General features: G+C 57.5%; 1 protein-coding gene across 1 annotated transcript; it reads left to right on the forward strand.

Annotated features, from left to right (window-relative positions):
* Positions 1–395: 395 nt before the first annotated feature.
* On the forward strand, positions 396–17,807 carry PTPN7 (protein tyrosine phosphatase non-receptor type 7). Its single transcript, XM_048826383.2, has 10 exons — positions 396–513; positions 4,347–4,581; positions 5,362–5,545; positions 6,252–6,336; positions 6,687–6,763; positions 11,795–11,932; positions 13,082–13,192; positions 14,218–14,375; positions 15,448–15,561; positions 17,155–17,807. The coding sequence occupies exons 2-10, from the start codon at positions 4,451–4,453 to the stop codon at positions 17,246–17,248; spliced, it is 1,092 nt and encodes a 363-aa protein (XP_048682340.2). The 5' UTR covers positions 396–513; positions 4,347–4,450; the 3' UTR covers positions 17,249–17,807.
* The last annotated feature ends 1,020 nt before the right edge of the window (positions 17,808–18,827 follow it).

Raw genomic sequence — 18,827 nt, forward strand, 5'->3', positions numbered from 1 at the left:
TTTCTGCTTATTGCCCGTGCCCCCCTGCCCCCTGCCTCACACCCCCTTGGGGATCCCTGCCTGTTTGTTCTGTTGCCCAGGCCAGCCACAGCTGCAGCGAGTCTGTTGGGGCGGCCATGTGCTGGTGCACCCCCATGCTGGGCAGGATGACGGCCCCCCCATGGGCCAGCCCCGCTGCCCCCATGCTCTGGCAGCATGTCCTGCCCTGGCAGGCAGAGGGGTGGGCAGGGCCTGGCCCCACCTGAGCCCCGTGGGGAGCTCACCGGGTAGGGGTGGGGGTGTGCCTGCCTCGCAGAGGCCGGATGGAGTGGAGCTGCGGAGCGTGTGGCCGGTATGTGCGTGGGCGGCAGGCAGGGTGGGGGGAGAAGCGGGGAGAGGAAGCTGCAGAGGCAACAGAGTCTCCTTGATAAGCAGTTTCCTGAACACTTTCAAACCCTGGCGCCCGACCCACTGGTGCACCACTCGCAGCCCTAGTGCTGAGGAGCCGCGGGGCCGGCCCGCTCGGGGCCCCAGGTAAGCGCCCGGAGTGATCCTGGACTCGCCTGCGGAGATGGGGCAGCCAGGGCCCCGAGCTGGGGATGGGTGGGCAGCAGGTCCCGGGCACCTCTGGGCTGCAGCTGTGTGCAGAGATGATGTGTGGGGCGGGTCTGTGCCTTGGTGGCTTCCCGGGGAGCAGGGCAGCACAGATACCATGGGGATGGGCACAGGATTAGGACCTGGACTGCAGCGCCAGGCGGAGGCTATGGTGGGGCCTGTCCCGACATGGCGCCCGGGTTCGCCGTGCATGGCACCAGCCGGGTGCTCCTAGCTCGGTGCATCTGGAGATGGCTGAGGGGCTGCGTTGCCATTAGGAGGCTAGTGCCCTTTACCCAGTGATCACACTCCAAGGCTGGACTCTTCTGGGGGCACCCACCCCAGCCTGCCAGTGGGGTTCCTCACACAGGCCTTGGCGGGAGGAGTGGGGAAGGCAGGAATGGCTGGGATGCCAGAACTCAGCCCCTCCCTCCCTTAGCCAAAACAGGTGCACCTGGGGTATGTCACGCAGGGGAACTCCTCCTGTCCCCCTGGGGCCGTTCAGCCAGGCACGGACCCTCTGGCATGGGGCTGGGTATAAACCTGGCAGGGCTGGGTTCCACATTCCACCACAGCATGGTGAGCCACCCTGGCCCCCTCCACAACAGATGGGTACTAGCCATCGCCCCATGAGGCCTGGGCACTGTTAGGATCTGGGTTCGGCTTGGTGCGTGATCCCCAGCTGCCCATGTGCAGAACCTCATCCCCACACTTTGGGACACAGCCTGCTGCAAACCCCATCCCTCTGGGCTGTCCTGCCCTCTAGGCCCCCTTGCTATGGGGAGGTGCCAAGGTCTAGTCCCGCCAACCTGGCCTTGACTTCGTCTTTAATACCAAGAGCGGGGTGCCCGGGGGAGAGGCTCATAGTGAGGCCTGGAGATGGTGGGTCAGATCTAGACTAGCTTGCTAGTTATTCTGAAACTGGCTCCAAAGGAGGATCTGAGCCCATGAAGAGGCTTTACCCAGGCCCAGCCAAGTGGGGCCTCTGGACCCCGCCCCGTGAGAGCCAGAAGGGGCTGCAGGACCCATGGGAATTGGATGGAGAAGGAGAAATATAGACCCCCCCACCTCTGATCCTAGCCCCCCAACCTCTGTTCCATACTCCATCTCTCTCCCTCCTGATTCCCCATTGCTGGCTCCTCAGTATTTCGGATCACATGAGGTTGATAGGCAGCCCCCAGCCTTGGGCTGGCTAGTCCCGAACCCAGCAGACTGGGGAAGTAGCAGAGCGACACATTTTTGTCTGCACAGGAGAGCTGCACCAGGCTAGCTTAGGACTCTCTCCAACCAGGTGAGTGTAACCCCTGTGTGGACGCTCAGATTTCAGGCTAAAAGCAGCGGCTTGCAGTTTGGCTTCAACAGCTTCCCACTCAGCAGAACCTACATTGACCTAAGCCTAGTTAAAGTGGAATAAGCCCGTCCACACAACCTAGCGCACTGCTCTAACAAAACCGGCCTAAAACCTGATTTAAGTTCAGCTGGTGCAGCTTTCCCTTAGCCAGGGCCCGAGAGCACGCGCCAGAGCCCGCTTCATTCGCTCCGTCAAAATGGCGGAAAGAAGGAAGCTTGTCCACATGAGAACGTCACTCTGGTTTCATGCAAGTTTCCCCTCTCGCTCCCCGTAGGGGAAGCCTGGAGTGTCTCTTTTGGGGCCATAGAAGTTACTCCACTGACACCTTAATTATAGGTGTCGGAGTGGTAGCCGTGTTAGTCTGTATCAGCAAAAAGCCCACGAAAGCTTGTGCCCAAATAAATTTGTTAGTCTCTGAGGTGCCACAAGGACTCCTCGTTGTTTTTGCTCAATTATAGGTGTGGCTTTAGAGCCAATAATGAAACCTGTGTCAAAGACTGCGCAGATGCTCAAATGTCGGGTTTCCACTAGGCTGATTTCGGTCGATCTTAGGTCAGCTGCACGCAGGTTTAATCTAAACCCAAACAAGCTGCTTTTAAACTGAAATTGGAGCCCACGCAGGGGGTTGCATTAGCTGAAGTGTCTCGGTTTAAAAGCCAGTCTGTGACTTTGTCCACACACACAAACATCCTGCTGTCGCTCTCCCAGGCGAATGAAAGGGTGGGGTCAGCTGTGCCGGTACAAAGGGGTTTGTCCTGGTGTAAAGGGGTTTACACCGGGATTGCTTATCCCATACAAGAAGGGGAATAAGGCGCCTTTATCCCAGTGTAATGGTGTCTGGTGCGATCGGTGTAGCTAACAAATCCCTCCCGACACAGCCGACATGGCTATACCAGCATAAAACCTGGGTGCAGAGAAGGCCTGAGTTAAACCAGTGCAATTTCCCAGGCACCAAGGCAAGGAAGCAGGGGAGGATCCATCTCCTTGGCCCTTGCCAGCCTGCTGGCACGTCCCCACTCTCCCTGTGTTTGGCCTCTGGTGCCAGCCCCCACAAGTCTCAACCCTCCCAGGAGCTGGGCAGCAGGGGTGAGCCCGGGCCCTCCAAGGCTGGACCCTCCGCAGCCGGCGGCCATGCCAGTTGCACCCCGCTGCCCCAGCCAATCAGCCTCGGCGGCCCGCCGTCTTGCTCAACTGCATGGTTAAGCCAGCTTCCTCCAACGGTTGGTGAGGGGGCGGTGGCGGGGAGGGGGCGGGGGATCTCTCTGAGCCGGTGCCCTCTCTCCTCAGAGCTCCCGTGTCAGCCCGGAGGACGGATCCCCGTGGCGCTGGAGAGCCTGGCCCGTAGGGCTGTGCTGCCCAAGGCAGAGAAGCCGCACCAGCCCTGCCCATTGCTCAGGAAGCAGAGTGCCAGGGAACGGTTGCTCCCGCTGCTTGCTTACAGCCTTATTCCTCCCCATTGCCTTTACCCCTCTTCTCCCCACCCCAGTCCGTTCCTACCCCTCTATCCTTCTCCTTCCCCGCCCTCCTGATGGCAGGGGGCAGGGAAGTGGCACTGCCCCGGCTCCCGCTAGCATAGTCCCACCTGCAGCTTCACAGAGAGCCCCGATCCCTGGCTGGGGTCACTCGTTCAGCTCTGTTGGCCTGGCTGGAGCGGCTGCAACTTACCCCACCGGAGGAGCTGGCCCGGTGGGGGCGTGGGGTGGGGAGGTCACTAGGCTAGTAATACAAAGGGGCAGACAAATCATTGCCAGAAGCTGAACGGGGGAGTGTGGGACTAGCCCGAGCCGCAAGCCACTGCAGCGGGAGGAGGGAAGGCCTGGCCGTAGGAAGGGGCAGGGGTCTGTGAGGGGATATGGCCGTGGGGCACTGGGGGGTGACGGCGTAGGGCAGTGAGGAGTGTCACTCTCTGGCTAGCTCGGGGGCAGGGTTTGGGGACGGTAGACGGGGGCAGGAGCGACGCATGGCTCCGCCTGGAGGGGCAACTGCAAGCGGCATCGGGAGCATGGGGGCGGAAAGGCTGCTGCAGCACCTTGCGGAAGCTGTGACCCCGGGGGCGGAGGCTGCAGCGGGGCCATGCCGGCACTGTACCCGCCAGGTCAGAGGCTGCAGCTGGGCTGTGCCGGCACCATGTGCCCCCCATGCTCTGGGGGCTACAGATCTGCTCTAGCAGGAACCAGCCAAAGGACTTAGGCCAGAGTTTTCAGCTGAGTTTGGGACCTGTTCCTGGGAGTCCAGCTCCATCCCCTGGGCCTGATTGCCAGGAGCGCTGTGGGCTGAGATGCTCTGCTCTATGGACTGGCCTGACGCTGGGCCACTTGCCCGCTGGCTATCCAGGCTGCACTGGCCGGCCCCAGAGAGGAGCAGGGGGCCTTGCTGCGCCCCTGCTGGCAGCTGAGCGGGTGCCGTGCTTTGTGTTTTCCAGACGCCTTTCCCCCCATGGCTCATTGATCCGCTCTGAGCCTTGGTCCGCCGGGATCCGTTTGCACCCTCCGCGCCTCAGGGTGAGGGCTCTGCTGCTGGCACAGCATGGTCCAGGACTGCGCGGCATGCTCTGGAGTTCATAGCGCCAGTCTGCCAGGCCGGGCAGCCCGGGGAGCGATGGACAAGGTCGGCACGCCCGGCCCCTCTGCTAGGAGACATGTACGGCTGCAGGAGAGGTGAGCAGCAGCCAGGCCCCGATGGGCCTCCCGGGCCACGTCCGGGGCAGGGGGCTCTGAGCACTGCACAGCGCACAGGTCGTCAGCAGGCAGCCTCGGGGAGGGAGAGAGCCTCTTGCTGCTCTGAGCCGCCAGCCGGCCCCAGAGGGAGAAAGGCCCTGGATTTAGCCCCCAGTCAGGCCTAGGGACCCCCAGCAAATGCGTCCCAGCTGGGCTCAGCATGGGGAGAGAAGTGGCATCCCTGGGGATCCAACGCCCAAGCCGCAGGGCTGCGGGGCACTGGTGCCGGCCTGCAGGAAGGGTGGGGTGCTGCCGTCTGCACACGTGGCCGTGGTTTGTGCCCGTTTTATACCCAAAGCAACAGCAGCCTGGCTCTTATGTGCGGGTGCCCAGTCAGCTGGTAGGGGGCTGCAGGGCCCGGAGCAGGAGCTGCTGGGGGCCAGTAGGGCTGGGGCCTGCTCCAGGCTGGGTTGCAGGTGAATTGCCTGACTCTAATCCAGGGCCTTGGAGAGTCACACGTGGGTCCCAGATGGCAGTAAGGCGCTCCTCCCGCCCCCCGCCCCAGAGCCTGGGCAGCACCTCCCCTCACATATCCTTGGGGACCCCTGCTCTGCCCCCATGGCATCCTCCCATTAGAGCCCCATAGCTCCACCTGGCACAGTGTCCTCTGCAGAGCTCTGCCCACCGCAGACTGGCACCCCCCATGCCTATTGACTCAGCCTGCGGGCCAGGTGGGCGGGGGGCCACAGCTTCATCTTGACAAGCCGCTTTGCCTTGCAGGAGAGGCTCCAATGTGTCTCTGGTGCTGGACATGAGCTCGCTGGCGAGTGTGGAGCCGATCCGCTCCGTCTGCACCCCCCGGGACATCACGCTGCGGTTCCTCAGGACATCCAGCCACGTCCTGACCAGCGTGGAGCTGCAGCAGCGAGCCAGGAACCTGGCACAGCTCCAGGAGGAGTTCTCGGTGAGACGCTGGCGCCATCCTTCGCCCGCCCCTCCCAGTCCCCCTGCTCACGGTCAGGCCGCTCCCCTCCCACCAGTCCTCCCGAGGGCACTCTGTCAGCCTGGTGTTCAGTACCCACACAGGGGAGGGCACTAGTTCTACCCTGCCCGGGGCCGGGAGTGACTGGGCATCCCCGCCTCTGCAGAATGACCTAGGGGTCTGAGCGTGGGATTCTCCGGGGCATGGCCATCACTAGCTTCCTGGCAGCCTCAGCAGAGTGGGCCCTGCTGGCAGAGCTGTTCTCCTTCCCCAGGGAGGCAGGGCAATATGGGGGAAGCAGGCACAGTGCTCTCCTCAGCTGTGAATCTGGATCATTAGTATGGGTGGAAAGCGTTCTCTGCCCCCTGGGGTGTTTGTCTCTGCTCTCATTACCTGCCCATGCCATGCAGGTTGTGCCGGGGGTCTCCATCCCTGGGGCAGTGGGAGCAGGCATGGTGCCCAAGGCTTATGCTCAGGTGCCCCGGGCATTGGCTAGGAAGGGCCCTTCCGTAGCCTGGTCAGGAACGAACTCTGCCAATAAGCCCTTCTCAGGAGGGGCCAGAAAACGGGTCCCACCAGAACCCAGTCCTGCGGGCAGTTTCCTGGGGGCAGCAGGTGTCTCTCCAAGCCTGGCCCAACCAGAGCGGCAGCGAAGGGATTTCAGCCGCCATCTCCTTCCCCTTCGCAGAAAATCCCCCCCAACTTTGTCAACCCAGAGGAGCTGGACATCCCTGGACGGGCCGCCAAGGACAGATACAAAACCATCCTCCCCAGTACGTGCTGCTCCCTCCCGCTGTGTGTGTGTGGGTAAGCTAGAGCCCAGGGGCGTCCGGAGAAGGTTCTGCTTGGGAGTGCGCATCCTAAGACAGTGAGGGGTGCACCCTAAAGAGCATCCCCTGGGTTTCAGCCCAGCTGCCCCCTGTTTCTCCTAGACACCTGACGAGCGATGTTCAGCCCATGGTCACTGAGCTCTGAGCATACCTGCGGGTTCCTCGATGGATTTTGCCCCTTGGCGTGAGGGCTTGGGACTGAGCATGTTTGCAAGGGATGGGAGGCCAGGCCGAGGTCAGTACTGCCCTGCGGGCTCCACCGCTCTGGGGCTAATCCCGGCTCTGTCTTCTAGATCCCCACAGCCGCGTCTGCCTCAGGAGAGCTGGCAGCCAGGAGGAGCAGGACTACATCAATGCCAACTACATCCAGGTGAGTGATCTGCCCATCCTGAGACCCACAGAGCCACAGGAGCCGGAGCGCTCCATGGGCCCACAACTCCAGCCCTGGGAACCCAGCTGATCTGATCTGCAGGGCTGGGCTAGGAGACCTGGCGGAGCATTTGGGCAGGCAGGACGTGGTGTCCCCTGAGTCAGTTTGGACCTGCGTGCCAGGGGGTGTTGGCTGCCGGCATGAAACCTCTGATGGGTGCTTTGCATCCACTGTCACACAGCAGCAGACCTGGGGCTAGAGCTGCAGCCATTTCACTCCTGTTCCTTCCAGCGTCCTGCCCCGGCTGGCTCACCCCCAGTCCCTGCTGCAAGCTGATGCACAGGGCCCTTTGCTGCAGATCACCCGGGTGAAGAGACCAGCCCCCAGGCCAGTGCCACATGGCCCGCGGGATCATGCACGCCCCTCGCATCGGACCCTGAGGCAGCTGCATGGCCTCCAGGCGGGTACAGGCAGCCAGCCAGAGTCTGCCTGCAGGGCTGCCAACTCTCACGACGTTCGAGGCATCAGAAAGCCCTAGCTCCTGGGAGCCTGGGATTGTGTGGCAATCTCAGTGTTCACTTAAAAACACTTCCTAGCCTCCGTGGTTGCAGAGCAGAGCTAGAAAAGGTGACCCTAGAGGCTGCTAACCCAGGAGGGGAGCCAAAGATCCTGCCATGTGCTTGCTGTTTTCCTCTGCAAGCCAGTCTCATGGGGTTGGGCACCTGACTCGTGATTTTTAGATGACAGGGGCTGGTGATGTTGGATCCCGGGAGGAGTGAACGGGGCGCCGCCCCCGTCCCATGGGGACACTATGACACGGAGCAGTCGGCTGCCCTGAGTCTACAAAGGCACACGGGCTTAGCCTGACACCGCTTCCCCACTCTGGCTCACAGCAGCCTGTGCCCCAAAGAGGTAGCGTGACGTAATGGATAGAGCACGGGACTGGCACTCAGGAGACCCTGGATTCTATTCCAGGTGGTGCTGCTGGGGCTGGTCGCTTTGGGTTAGGTTCACAAAGGGATTTAGGCACCTAAGTCCAACATTCAGGTGATGCTGCTGCCTAACCTTGCAGGCCCATGCTTCGCCCAGGTGACATAGGCATGGCTCTGTCCTGATGCTGCGAGCAGCTCAAAGCACTGTGACAGGACTCTCAAGGGAAGCATTCCCCTGCCTAGCTTGCCAGCAGGGCTCCATCCCACCCCAGCTCTCCCACATCCCAGGTGACGGCCCCTTCTACCAGGCTTTTACTTACAGTGGGGTGGAGGGAGGCTCTCCCTTTGCAGTTGGGCAGAAAAGGGCTGGCCTGGACGCCTGGCTTGGGGCTGAGACTTCCCCTGGGCGGCAGGCACCTAGGAGTTACGGCATTGCAATGCACATTTGTGAAGCTAACCTTCCTCTGGCTCTGTGCCTCAGTTTCCCCATTTGTAAAATGGAGATCATGGTACTGACCTCCTTTGTAAAGTGCTTTGAGATTTGCTGATGATAAATGCAAGAGAAGAGCTGTGTATTATGATTAATGGGGGAATCCCAGCTCTTTTGAGGTGGTGACCCCTTGGGGTGGACTCTGGCATGGTCTGGCCTGCTCCAGGAATTAGGTGGGGAATCTCCATTGGGTGTGGGGGGAGGACTCAGAGAAGTGGGTGTCAAGTAGGAATTGTTTTATTCCACCTGTTTGATCCAGCCCAGCTAGGCAGTGACTGATGTGCTCATTGGCCTGAGTGACATGAGTTGATGGATCTCCACCCACTTCCCTGGGATTAGGTCCCCAGAACTACCAGCTAAACCAATGCTAATTGGTGTCAGCGATAGGATCCGGGAAGTAGGGAGGTGTGTTTGCTGGTTGGGAGCAGTGTCTCTCTCTAGAACTCTGCTCCCAAAGGGAGGTTCAGCAGACGGAGTTTCCTACCCGACAGACACACAGCACATTACTGTAACCCGGGGAACATAAACGGGGGAAAACGCGTCAGAACTTTACAGGAGGAAACACTAATGCAGAAACACCCTCTGTGCAGTGCGATTTCATACTGATTTGGTGGCTGTGCCCTCTGGTGGTCAGAGGAGGTATTACACCCTCCACACATCAGCGTTGACAGGGTTGTGAAACGTTTCCCATAGGAGCCAACATTTGAAAGCAACAAACAGAGACTTATGGGGTGGGAGAATAAGGGTCAGTTTGTGATCCCCACTGAAACACACCAGGATCAGTTAACTTGGGGGGCCAAAAGAGAGGAGGGTAAAGGTTTAATTAGCACCTCAACGAGGTGAGTGCTCAGTTCACAGCAGCCCCAACCCCACACAGAGCACTTCAGGAACTCATCCCTTGGGTGAATCTGAATGGATTTGCTACCGAGTGAGAGAGGGATTGGAATAATAACACTTAGCAGGTCTCCTCTTCCCAGAGCTTCACAAATACTAATTCAGCATCATCACCCGTGTGGGCCAGATGGGTAAATTGAGGCACAGAGCAGTTAGGTGACTTGCCCAAGGGTCATAGAGCACATCAGTGCCAGAGTCGAGCTTAGCTTAGAGGACTCCTGACTCCCAGCCTTGTGGTTAGGCCACAGGCACCAAGCCTGAGTCTCTTGTAAGGTTGCAAGCCTCATTGATGCAGCTGTCTGAACACAGGCCGCAGCTGGTAAGGCCTCAAAAGGCGTTTGATGGGGCAGTCCAACTGTCTGCGAGACAGAGAGTTGGCTGCGTTTATGTCAGAGCTTGACCCAGCGTAACGCTGCATTGCCGTATGAAAATGCGTCACGTCACAGGTACATAGCAGTCATGCCATCCGAGTGTGAGATCCCTGCCCTGCCCATATGTGGGTGCACATGTGTGCACACGCACACACACACACGCTGCCCTTGTGCATACCCTCTCCTTGCACACTTAACATATTTCCATATCGATTCTGCACACACAAATGGACACACACACACGTTTCCATATTTGATTTCGGTGTTTCACAAAACCCAATATACGTCATTTCAGCTTATGCCACTATATAAAAATAGCTGTAACCTAGCAGGGAACTGGCTAAGTTGTCTCATATTTGAATATCTGGCAGGGCACGATCTTTTTTAAAGATCTCTCCAACACATCTGATGACACATCAACCCCCACATGGAAATGAGCCTATTTCCAGATGAGATTTCATGGTGAAAACTCTTTCTGCAGCAAGTAGTTGGTGGGGACAAGAACTCACCTTGGCCAGACCCCCAGGACCTTCGCTGGTTGTCTCCTGTGAGCTGCCAACCTCTGTCCCCTAAAGGATGAATTCTCTACACTTCTCTGACAGAACAGCGCCCTGCAACTCAGCACTGTCAGCGGGTCAGAAAGGGCAAATCCTAGCAGAGAACCCCTCACCCTAGCCGGCAGCTGTGAGGGCGAGAGGCAGTGGATGGACATAGGTCCTAGGGGTAGTAAATCTGGGGCAGAGTCTCTTTTGCAGCCTGCATCCCCATCAGGCAGAGGTGCTGAGTGCACACAGTGGCATCCAGGAGCTGTGGGTGCTCTGTGTCTCTGAAAAGTGAACCTGGGGTCCCCGAAATGGAGATCCTCAAACCCGCTGCAGGCCTGGGTCACACCGGGAACCAGCGGTAGTGTCAGGGCTGGAGCCAACATCTCTCCTGGGCCGGCTGCACCATGCCAAGTGTCCTCTGCAGCCCGTTAGCCTACAGCAAAGAGAGCCCCTTACCCTGCTCACTACCAGCATCTCCCTGCTCCCAAAGCTCAGGGTCCAATGACATAGCTCACAGTTTGCTGAGTGGACGAAAGACGTTCCCCAGCCAGCTCCTGACGGAGCACATTCTTCTCACTGGGATGTGAGGAAAAGGCAGCTTCCTCCCCTGCCTCAGCCGGTGTTCAGTCTAGCTTAGGGGGCAGTGCTGTCCAGTGGGTAGAGCACTGACCTTGGTCTCAGGAGATCTGGGTTTTTTTCCTTGGCTTGCTGGGTGACCTTGGGCAAATCTCAATGCTTCACTTTTCCCGCCTGAGACGTCAGGATCATGACTCTCATTTCCTATCGGATCTGAAGCTGAGAAGAATGAGGGGTTATTATTGGTGGGGCATCTTCCAAGTGCCCCTCAGGCCTCTGTCCCATGTGACCTCTGCCAGCCCAGTGTGTTGGGCTGCTGAGCTCACTCCTGTGTGAAGCCCCACTGCACTATTAATATTGCTAACTTATGAACTATTAAATGCCCTGTGATGGGGGCCAGGTTCTAGTGTAGAGGTGCAGAGCTATTAGACCGACTCACCCTGACAGCTAGATCAGGGAAGTCTCAGTGCAGGATTATAAAAGTCTGGAAATGTCTCTAAAACAAAACAAGGCTAAGGGAAGGGATGGGGGGTCCTACAGGGAGCGCGCCAAAACACAATCAGCTCTTCAGGAGTTCATCCTAAAATAAAGGGAGGAGACAGGCACAAGCCATTTGCTTCTATCATCATCATGATCATTCTTCCCACTCTATCAGGTGCATAAGGCAGAGGTCAAACAGCGCCAGTCATCCCTAGCCTGGGCTCCTTTATCCAGGTCTTCTATATGTAATAATGCAGCTTCAGTCATTGTCATGCTACAGAGTGTGCCTTAGGTGGGCCCCTCCATCTCTTGCTCTGGGTGCCCAAGCCTAATATTGGGCATTCTTAAAAGACATCCCAAATATGTCCCTCTCTTTGCCTTACTACTTACACTGTTGTAGGTAGCTGTGCCCATTCGAGGGCCTCCTCGTTGCTAATTCTCTCCGTTCATTGGACTTTGCAGACTCCACGCAGACACCTGCATTGCAAGCTGTTCGGGTTGTATTCCATGGACTTACGATTTTGCCAGCTCTCTTCTCCAGTGCAGAGGCTGGTTAGGACGGTGTTTCTACAGAGCTTAAGTTATCGTGATGAGCAAAACTACCAATCTTCCATATCCACCACAACCCCCACCACAACCAGGGCGCTGTTCTGTTTATGGGCCGAGAGACACAGAGATTCCTGGCTGTTGTCCCTGCAATGCAGCTCGTACCTAGCCCTCTCTCCCCTTTCTGTCCCTCCTAGGGCTATGCAGGGCATGCACGAGAGTACATCGCCACGCAGGGGCCCATGCTGAACACGGTGGTGGATTTCTGGCAGATGGTGTGGCAGGAGGGCGCGCCGCTTATCGTCATGATCACCAAGCTCAAGGAAGGCAAAGAGGTACGGTCCGGGCTGGCTTCGCCCCTGCTGGCTGTACGGTATGGGAGACGGGTGGTATTTAGTCACAGCCCAGAGCTGGTGGCAGTGGGGGCTACAGCTAATGCCTGACGCGGGAGACTGTACACAGAATGAGGACGAATCAAAACAGCTGTGAAATTGGAGCTTTTCACACATGGGGCCTGACTGTCCTCTCACGTACACCAGCTGTACACTGGAATAACACCTTTGGCCCCAGTGAGTCACTCCTGATTTACACTGGGGTGAGTGAGAGGGGATCGGGCCCAGTGGGGTTACTCCTGGCTCACACCGGGGTAAATGTGGGGGACGGACTTGGGCCCAGTGGGGTTACTCCTGACTCACACTGGGGTGCGTGAGAGGGGACTCGAGCCCTGTGACCGTACACTTTGAGCTGCACTTACTGACCCTACCCTGCATCCCCGGTCACGCAGGCTCTCTGCAAAGGGCTCTCTGGGAAGCCGGCTTGCTGGTGAGCTAGTGGGATAAGGAGGCTTAGGGCAGCTGGCGGGAGAGGGAGCAGGGCTGGCAGCAAGCTGAGCCGCTAGCATTCCCCGGGCCTGGCTCTGGGAAGACTCTTAGCCAGCCGGCACAGCCACGGTCCGAGGCAGCTGGCACCATGAATGCCGACTAGGGGACAGTGGCCTGTTCGCCCTAGCCGGCCCCGGGTCCTGGCTGGTTCTGCTGATTCCAGGGCCTTGGCCCTGTTCCGGCTGAACCAGCCTAGACGCCATCCAGCCGTCTCGCCAACTTCTGCCCCTGCCCCACTCCAGCCGCTGCTGCTGATTTCCAGGTGTCCTCTGCCTCCCTGCCCTGCGGCTTCTCTCCCAGCCATTGCCTCGTTGGGCAGGAGGTGGGATGGCACAGTCGTGGCCGCCTGGGGGGAGCACTGCCAGGCAGGGGGGGCCCTGCACAGAGGCTGCTGCTGGGCCTGGTACCGACGAGGGCAGGAAGGGACACGCAGGAGGCTGGAAGATGGGGGCAGGGACGGCGATATGACCCTGTTCATCATGTGTCCCCATGCTCAGCACTGCCCCCTGCTGCCCCCGTGAGCCATGGTGCCAGCCGCGATCAGCCCCTTAGCGAGTGCCCTTGGCCTCTCCCTCACCGTGAATCCCTACCTTCCACTTCCAGAAATGCGTCCATTACTGGCCTGAAAAGGAAGCCATCTACGGCCCGTTCACCATCCGTCTTCAGGGGGTGAGCGAGTGTGCAGAGTACACAGTCCGGGATCTCACCCTCCAAGTGAGTCGGAGCCCCCCAAGCCCAAGACGGAGGGGGGAATGGGGAGTGTGGGGGTGGGGATCTGGGGATTGAGCAGCAGTGACATCTGTAATGTATAAGTGGGTAAAAGAATCTGTCCCAGAAGGGAGGGGGAGGGGTTTTGAGGGGGTCTCTCCTCTCCCTGTCTGGAGAAGGAGTTCACCGGCAGAGCTCCTCTTTGGCCTTAATTCCCAGCCCAGCACCAGCCCTCTCCCCACAAGTGGCCAGAGTTAAGGGGAGAGCTCCGGATCCCCAGCCCCTACTCACTCCCTGCTCTCAGTGACGCTGGTGCAATCCGGGGTTTCGCCAGTGAATTGAATGGAATTGGTGTAAATCTGAAATCAGTGGAGTGAGTCCAGATTTACCCTGGTGTAATGGAGAGGAGAGTTTGGGCCATAGCACTTTGGGGTTGAATTTCCTTTGGCAAGTGCACAGCCTGTCAGGGCAGAGGGAGGGGGGCAGGGGCTGAGGATCCCGCCGGGTGAAGCCTCAGGAAAGACCTGCCTGTGTGCATTGTTGGCGATGTCCCCATTAGCCCTGACCCCACTGGCTCTGCCACAGTCAGACCTTGCTGTCCTTAGCGCTGTCCTTAGCTCCAGTGTCTGGGTCCCTGTCTTTGGGAACAGGAGTCCCACGGGTCTGGAAGGGCAGTGCTCACACTGTATCCATCCACATGCCATTCAGATCAAGAACTTGGAGTCAAAGAGGGATTGGACATTTACATGGCTAGCAAGACTATCCAGTGTGTGAGTTAATGCAGACAAAGTATTGGAACCGAGAGAAACCCTGGTGCCCGGGGCTTCATCCAGGCTCTAGCTATTAGAGATCAGGAGGAGACCTTATCCCACATCTGCCTGCTCTGGGGTTCTTGCCCCTTCCTCTGAAGCAGCAGTTGCTGGCTACTGTTGGAGCCCGGACACTGGCCCGGATGGGCCTGGGGTCTGACCCAGCCTGGCCAGGCCATGTTCCTATGTTCTTGTTTCTCTTTAACTCCGGTGGCTGGGAAGCTCGAAGGTGAATGTCGCCCAGTGAAGCACGTCTTCTTCCCCTCCTGGCCCGACCAGCAGGCCCCCGAGTCGGCCAAGCCCCTGCTGCACCTAGTGTCAGAGGTGGAGCAGATCCTGCAGGCTGCAGCCAGCATGGGGCCTGTGGTCGTTCACTGCAGGTGAGAGCCTTCCCTGAACCCCAGCTTGGGAGGAGGGGTGTGGAGTCTGCTTCCGCCTGAATGAACAGTGGGGTGGGCTGGCAGAGGTGGCGAGGGGAGCTTTGGCCACCCGGCCGAGCCACTTGTAGGGGAGGAGCATGTGGCAGGAACCTGCCCTCTTTCCCATTGCTCTCCTTGATGCACCCGCGGGTGTGAACGTTGGTTGGGAGTCTCTTCTGCTCCCTTCGGTTCTGGGTGCAGCGGGTTGGCTTCACAGCAGGACTCTGGGAACCGAGACACATGCAATGGGCTGAGGGCCATGAGCTATCCTGTTGGTTTCCCCATGGATCCCTCCCTAGGCGGGTGACCTCCCCGCAGAGCTTCCACGCCCAGTCACTAACTCACCACATTACTGCCGAGCGAATCCTGGGCCGGTGGAAGGTGTCATGCTGCCAACCCTGGAGAATGAGGTTCTCGTCATCCCCAGAAGAGAGACAGCCTAGGCTGGACAGGATTCCACCCCCTTCTTCCGGAGCCTTCAGGGAAGTCGCCACAGCCTAGTCAGCCTTTGGCCCTTCGAGCTCCATGGCCAATTCATCAGCTGGCCTCTCTGGGTGGGAGGATGGCCTGGGAATTGGGAGACCCAGGTTTGAGTCCTGGCTCTGCTACAGACTCCCAGTGTGACCTTGGGTCAGTCACTTTAGCTCAGCGCCTAACTTCCGTTGACATCAATGGAAATCTGGGCCAGAGCCTCCCTGTGTCTCGGTTCCCCACCAGTATCTTGAGGGTAAAAGCACTGCCCTGCCTCCCAGGAGTCTGAGATTGTGAGGGGCTCAAATACTGCAGTGATGGGGGGCCCTAGACCTAAGCGAGACAGGTAGCTGATCCTGGAGACAAGGGACCAGCTGTGATGTGGACAAAAGCAAGGACCATAAGGAACTAGCCTCAGGCAGCTGATCAATCCACAGACATGACCGACCCGGGTCAGGAGGGAGCTGGAGACAAAAGGGTTTGTGCGCCGTCCATTGAGTTTTCCAGTGTCCCGTATCACCCACCCAGCTTCAGTTTGATCTGCCTTCTGTGTCCCATTCAGTGCAGGGATTGGTCGGACGGGCTGCTTTATTGCTACCAGGATTGGATGCCAACAGCTGAAGGCCAAAGGAGAGGTGGATATCCTGGGGATAGTGTGCCAGCTCCGGATAGACAGGTACGTACAGAGTGACAGCAAGGGGCCCGGGCCACCTAGGCATGAGCAGTGGGGCACAGCTGGGACGAAGCGCTTGGTGGTCCCAAAGCACTTGGGAGCTAGCTCTAGATGTAGAGAAGCAAGTGCAGGTGGGGGGATTGCCCTCGCATTAAGGGGGTCTGTGAGAGAAGCAGAGAAGGATTCGGAGCGGGGAAGTGGGATGGGATGGTTTTATACAAACACTGCAGGAGAACAGGAAGAGAACTCCAAGGAAATGATGCTCTCCCTCCTGCACAGCAAAGCTGCCTTTGGATCAGCTGCCCTACTGGTCAGGAAGGAAGCGAAGGGTTTGAAAACAGAGCAATTCATTCCGGTCGGTGTCTCGCCGGGTCCTGCCAGTGGCAAGCCTGGTCTCCTCAAATGAAAACCACTTTCCATTGACTTTCCTACTGAGGTAGCTAGACCCAATGTCATTGGGACCACATTACTGGCCAGGCTTTTAAAAGAACCCAGCACACTTTGGGGCATCAAAATATGTGGCCAGGTTTGCAGAACAACCTGCCGGGGCATATAGAAAACCTGACTCTAACTGTGAGCACAGAGCAAAAACTCCATTAAGCAGGATGTTCCACTAATGAATCTGACCTGCCTCTAGCCATATAATCATCCTCAAAGCACCGGGAATTGTCTCCAAAGCACAGCCCCGGACGTGTCAGCAGATCCTTGGCATTTCACCCCACCCACCTGGGCGTTCTATACATGGGATGGCCTCTGTGAGACAGAGCTCAGGGCAGCCCTTGCCACTAGGCCAGACAAGAAGCTATTTGGGCTACCACAGTCAGGGACAATGGACCTTAGGGACTTCAAGGTGTGAGGTTGTAGTCGAGTGACTGCTTTAGAGCTCCACAAAGAGATGCTCACTTATTTACACAAAACCGAAGAAGATCCCCTTTCAGGAGGGTCTAGTGCAACCCTTTCACCATCCTCTCAGGGCTTGTCCACTGGGAGGGCCCCACGTCCCCTGCTGGCTTTCCCAGGACACATTGCATCCAGGGATAGCTGAGACGCAGTCTGCTCTAGCTCCCCGCAACCTGAAAGAATTTCACTTGAATTCTGACTTGCTGCACTCCACCACCCCACCTGGAAGGTCCGATTATTATGGTCCAGTTCTAGGTATCAAGGGTTTAAGGCTGTGAGTTTATTTTTCATGTGGCCGCCAAACAGAGCATTCAGATCCCATGTCTGAACACTGCTGTCTGCACTTAGATGCTGAAAAGCAGTATTTACTTGTACCAGTAAGAATCTAGGGCCAGATACTGAGCCCGGTTACAGCAGGGGGATCCTGACTTCAGTGGAGTTACTCCACATTTGTACCAATGGAAAATCAGCAGAATCTGTCCTTTAATCCAGGCCGAGAACTGCCTGCTAAGGCTTCCAAATCCCCAATGCTGCTTAGAGAATTCCAGGTCAGCAAGGTCGTGTTTCACTGTCGTTATTTGGGAACAGCAGGCAGGGCTGGAATGCCCACGCAGCTGAGAGTTCTCCAAGGAATTATTCGATCAGGCGGCTGCAGTTTAATTAAACCTTACAACTGACCATCTTTTCTTCTTCCAGAGGTGGAATGATTCAGACCAGTGAACAGTACCAATTCCTCCACCACACGCTGGCTGTGTATGCGTCGCAGCTCCCTGAGACGACAGGCCCGTAATAATCCCAGCCGTCTGCTGGGCTCTGACTTGCCCCGGGGCGCTCTGAAGTCTCCAGTGTCTGAGCCAACAGTAGAGCTACCAGGAGAGGGCTCCAGCTAGCCCTGGCTCCTTTCTGCTTACATCATGCCACCATGGCAGCATGGGAGGAACTGCGGCACCCTTGAACGGCTGTGGCAAACCCGCCCTGAATCACGCTAATTACCTCACGGCATCTTGTAATTGGGGTAATTAATTAGAGCTGCTTAGAAGCGCCCCAACAAACAGCAATGCGTTGCTAGCACAGGTTGGGTTGTGGGCAGGTTTGAACAATGAGAGGGCTCCAAGCGGGTTTTTGTTGGTGCCATTTGCTATGAGCGTGAGGCCAATTTCACTGATGGAAAAGGGCTTTTGCTTTCTAAACCTGTGGCATTCTAGCCCCGAATCGACCAGCAAACTGTGCTAAGGACCTGGATATACACTAGGAGCTGGAGCATGGTGTGCATTTGAACCCTCCAACTAGTTACATCAAGTGCGGACTGGAGCTGGTTACATTACATTGCAAATAAATAGCACCCTTGATTCCTTTGTGAGTAAACGTTGATTCACAGGAGTGACTTCGCTCTTTGGAACGGCCTGGAGAGTTGATGTGAAATAATTTGAGTCCCAGGGTCCTTGCTAATTGCTCACTTTGACGATTTACTGTTCACAGTGTGTGGCCGGTCACCTGCGGGGGTGGGGGGAGGGAGTGAGCATTGCTGAGCTCACTTGGCCTCTGCTTCATATGTTCAAACCTCGGGAATTTGCAGCAAGGTACTAGGGAAATGGATGCCACGTAGTAGGAGAGCCAGAAAGGAAGGGATTCACCAATATAGTGCTTGGGCACTCAAGTGATCTCTCACCATCTCCCTTGCGAATTCCCGTAGGCAAGGGACTGTGCAGGTTCCTCCCAGAGACTTCCACTCCCATGGGGTGCCCCAGGGCTTTTGCAGAGTGCCTTCCACACCCCCAAATTGCCACGCCTCTGGCGGTGTTCATCTCAGGGGGCCTGCCGGAGAGTTTATGCCAGGAGAGAAGCAACCTGGGGCATGCTCCTGGGGACACAGGTCCTGACCCAGATCAAACTGTCAGAGACTAAAACTTGATGCCTATTCAACAGCTGATGTGAACTCAGGTGGGGAGTCTCTCTCCACAGCCCAAAACCACAAGTGTCACTGACCGTCTGAAAAGAGGCTCCAAGAAGTGAATGGCCATGGAGATCAAACTCCCTTCTCAACTCTAGAGGCCGCCTGTGGACAGGGGGAGGTACACTGGAAGAGTGCCCTGGTGCTGCCCATGCTGTACCTGCCCTGGGAATAAGCAGATCTCCAGCGCCCTGGGCTGTCAAAACAGCATTTTTAATTGTTTGCATGGCATGCAGCACACTGGGGTTCTGGTCCATGATGAGGGAGCCTCGGTGCTACCATAATACACCTAATAATGTACAGCGCCTAGCACAATGGGGTCTGGTCCATGACTAGAGTTCCTAGGCACTACGACAACAAAAATAATAATACTTTCATTAGCATTAAATTCTCAAAAGGAAAGAAGATCTCGCTCCAG

The sequence above is a fragment of the Caretta caretta genome, chromosome 21 (assembly GCF_965140235.1).
Source record: "Caretta caretta isolate rCarCar2 chromosome 21, rCarCar1.hap1, whole genome shotgun sequence".
NCBI classification, from domain to species: Eukaryota; Metazoa; Chordata; order Testudines; family Cheloniidae; genus Caretta; species Caretta caretta.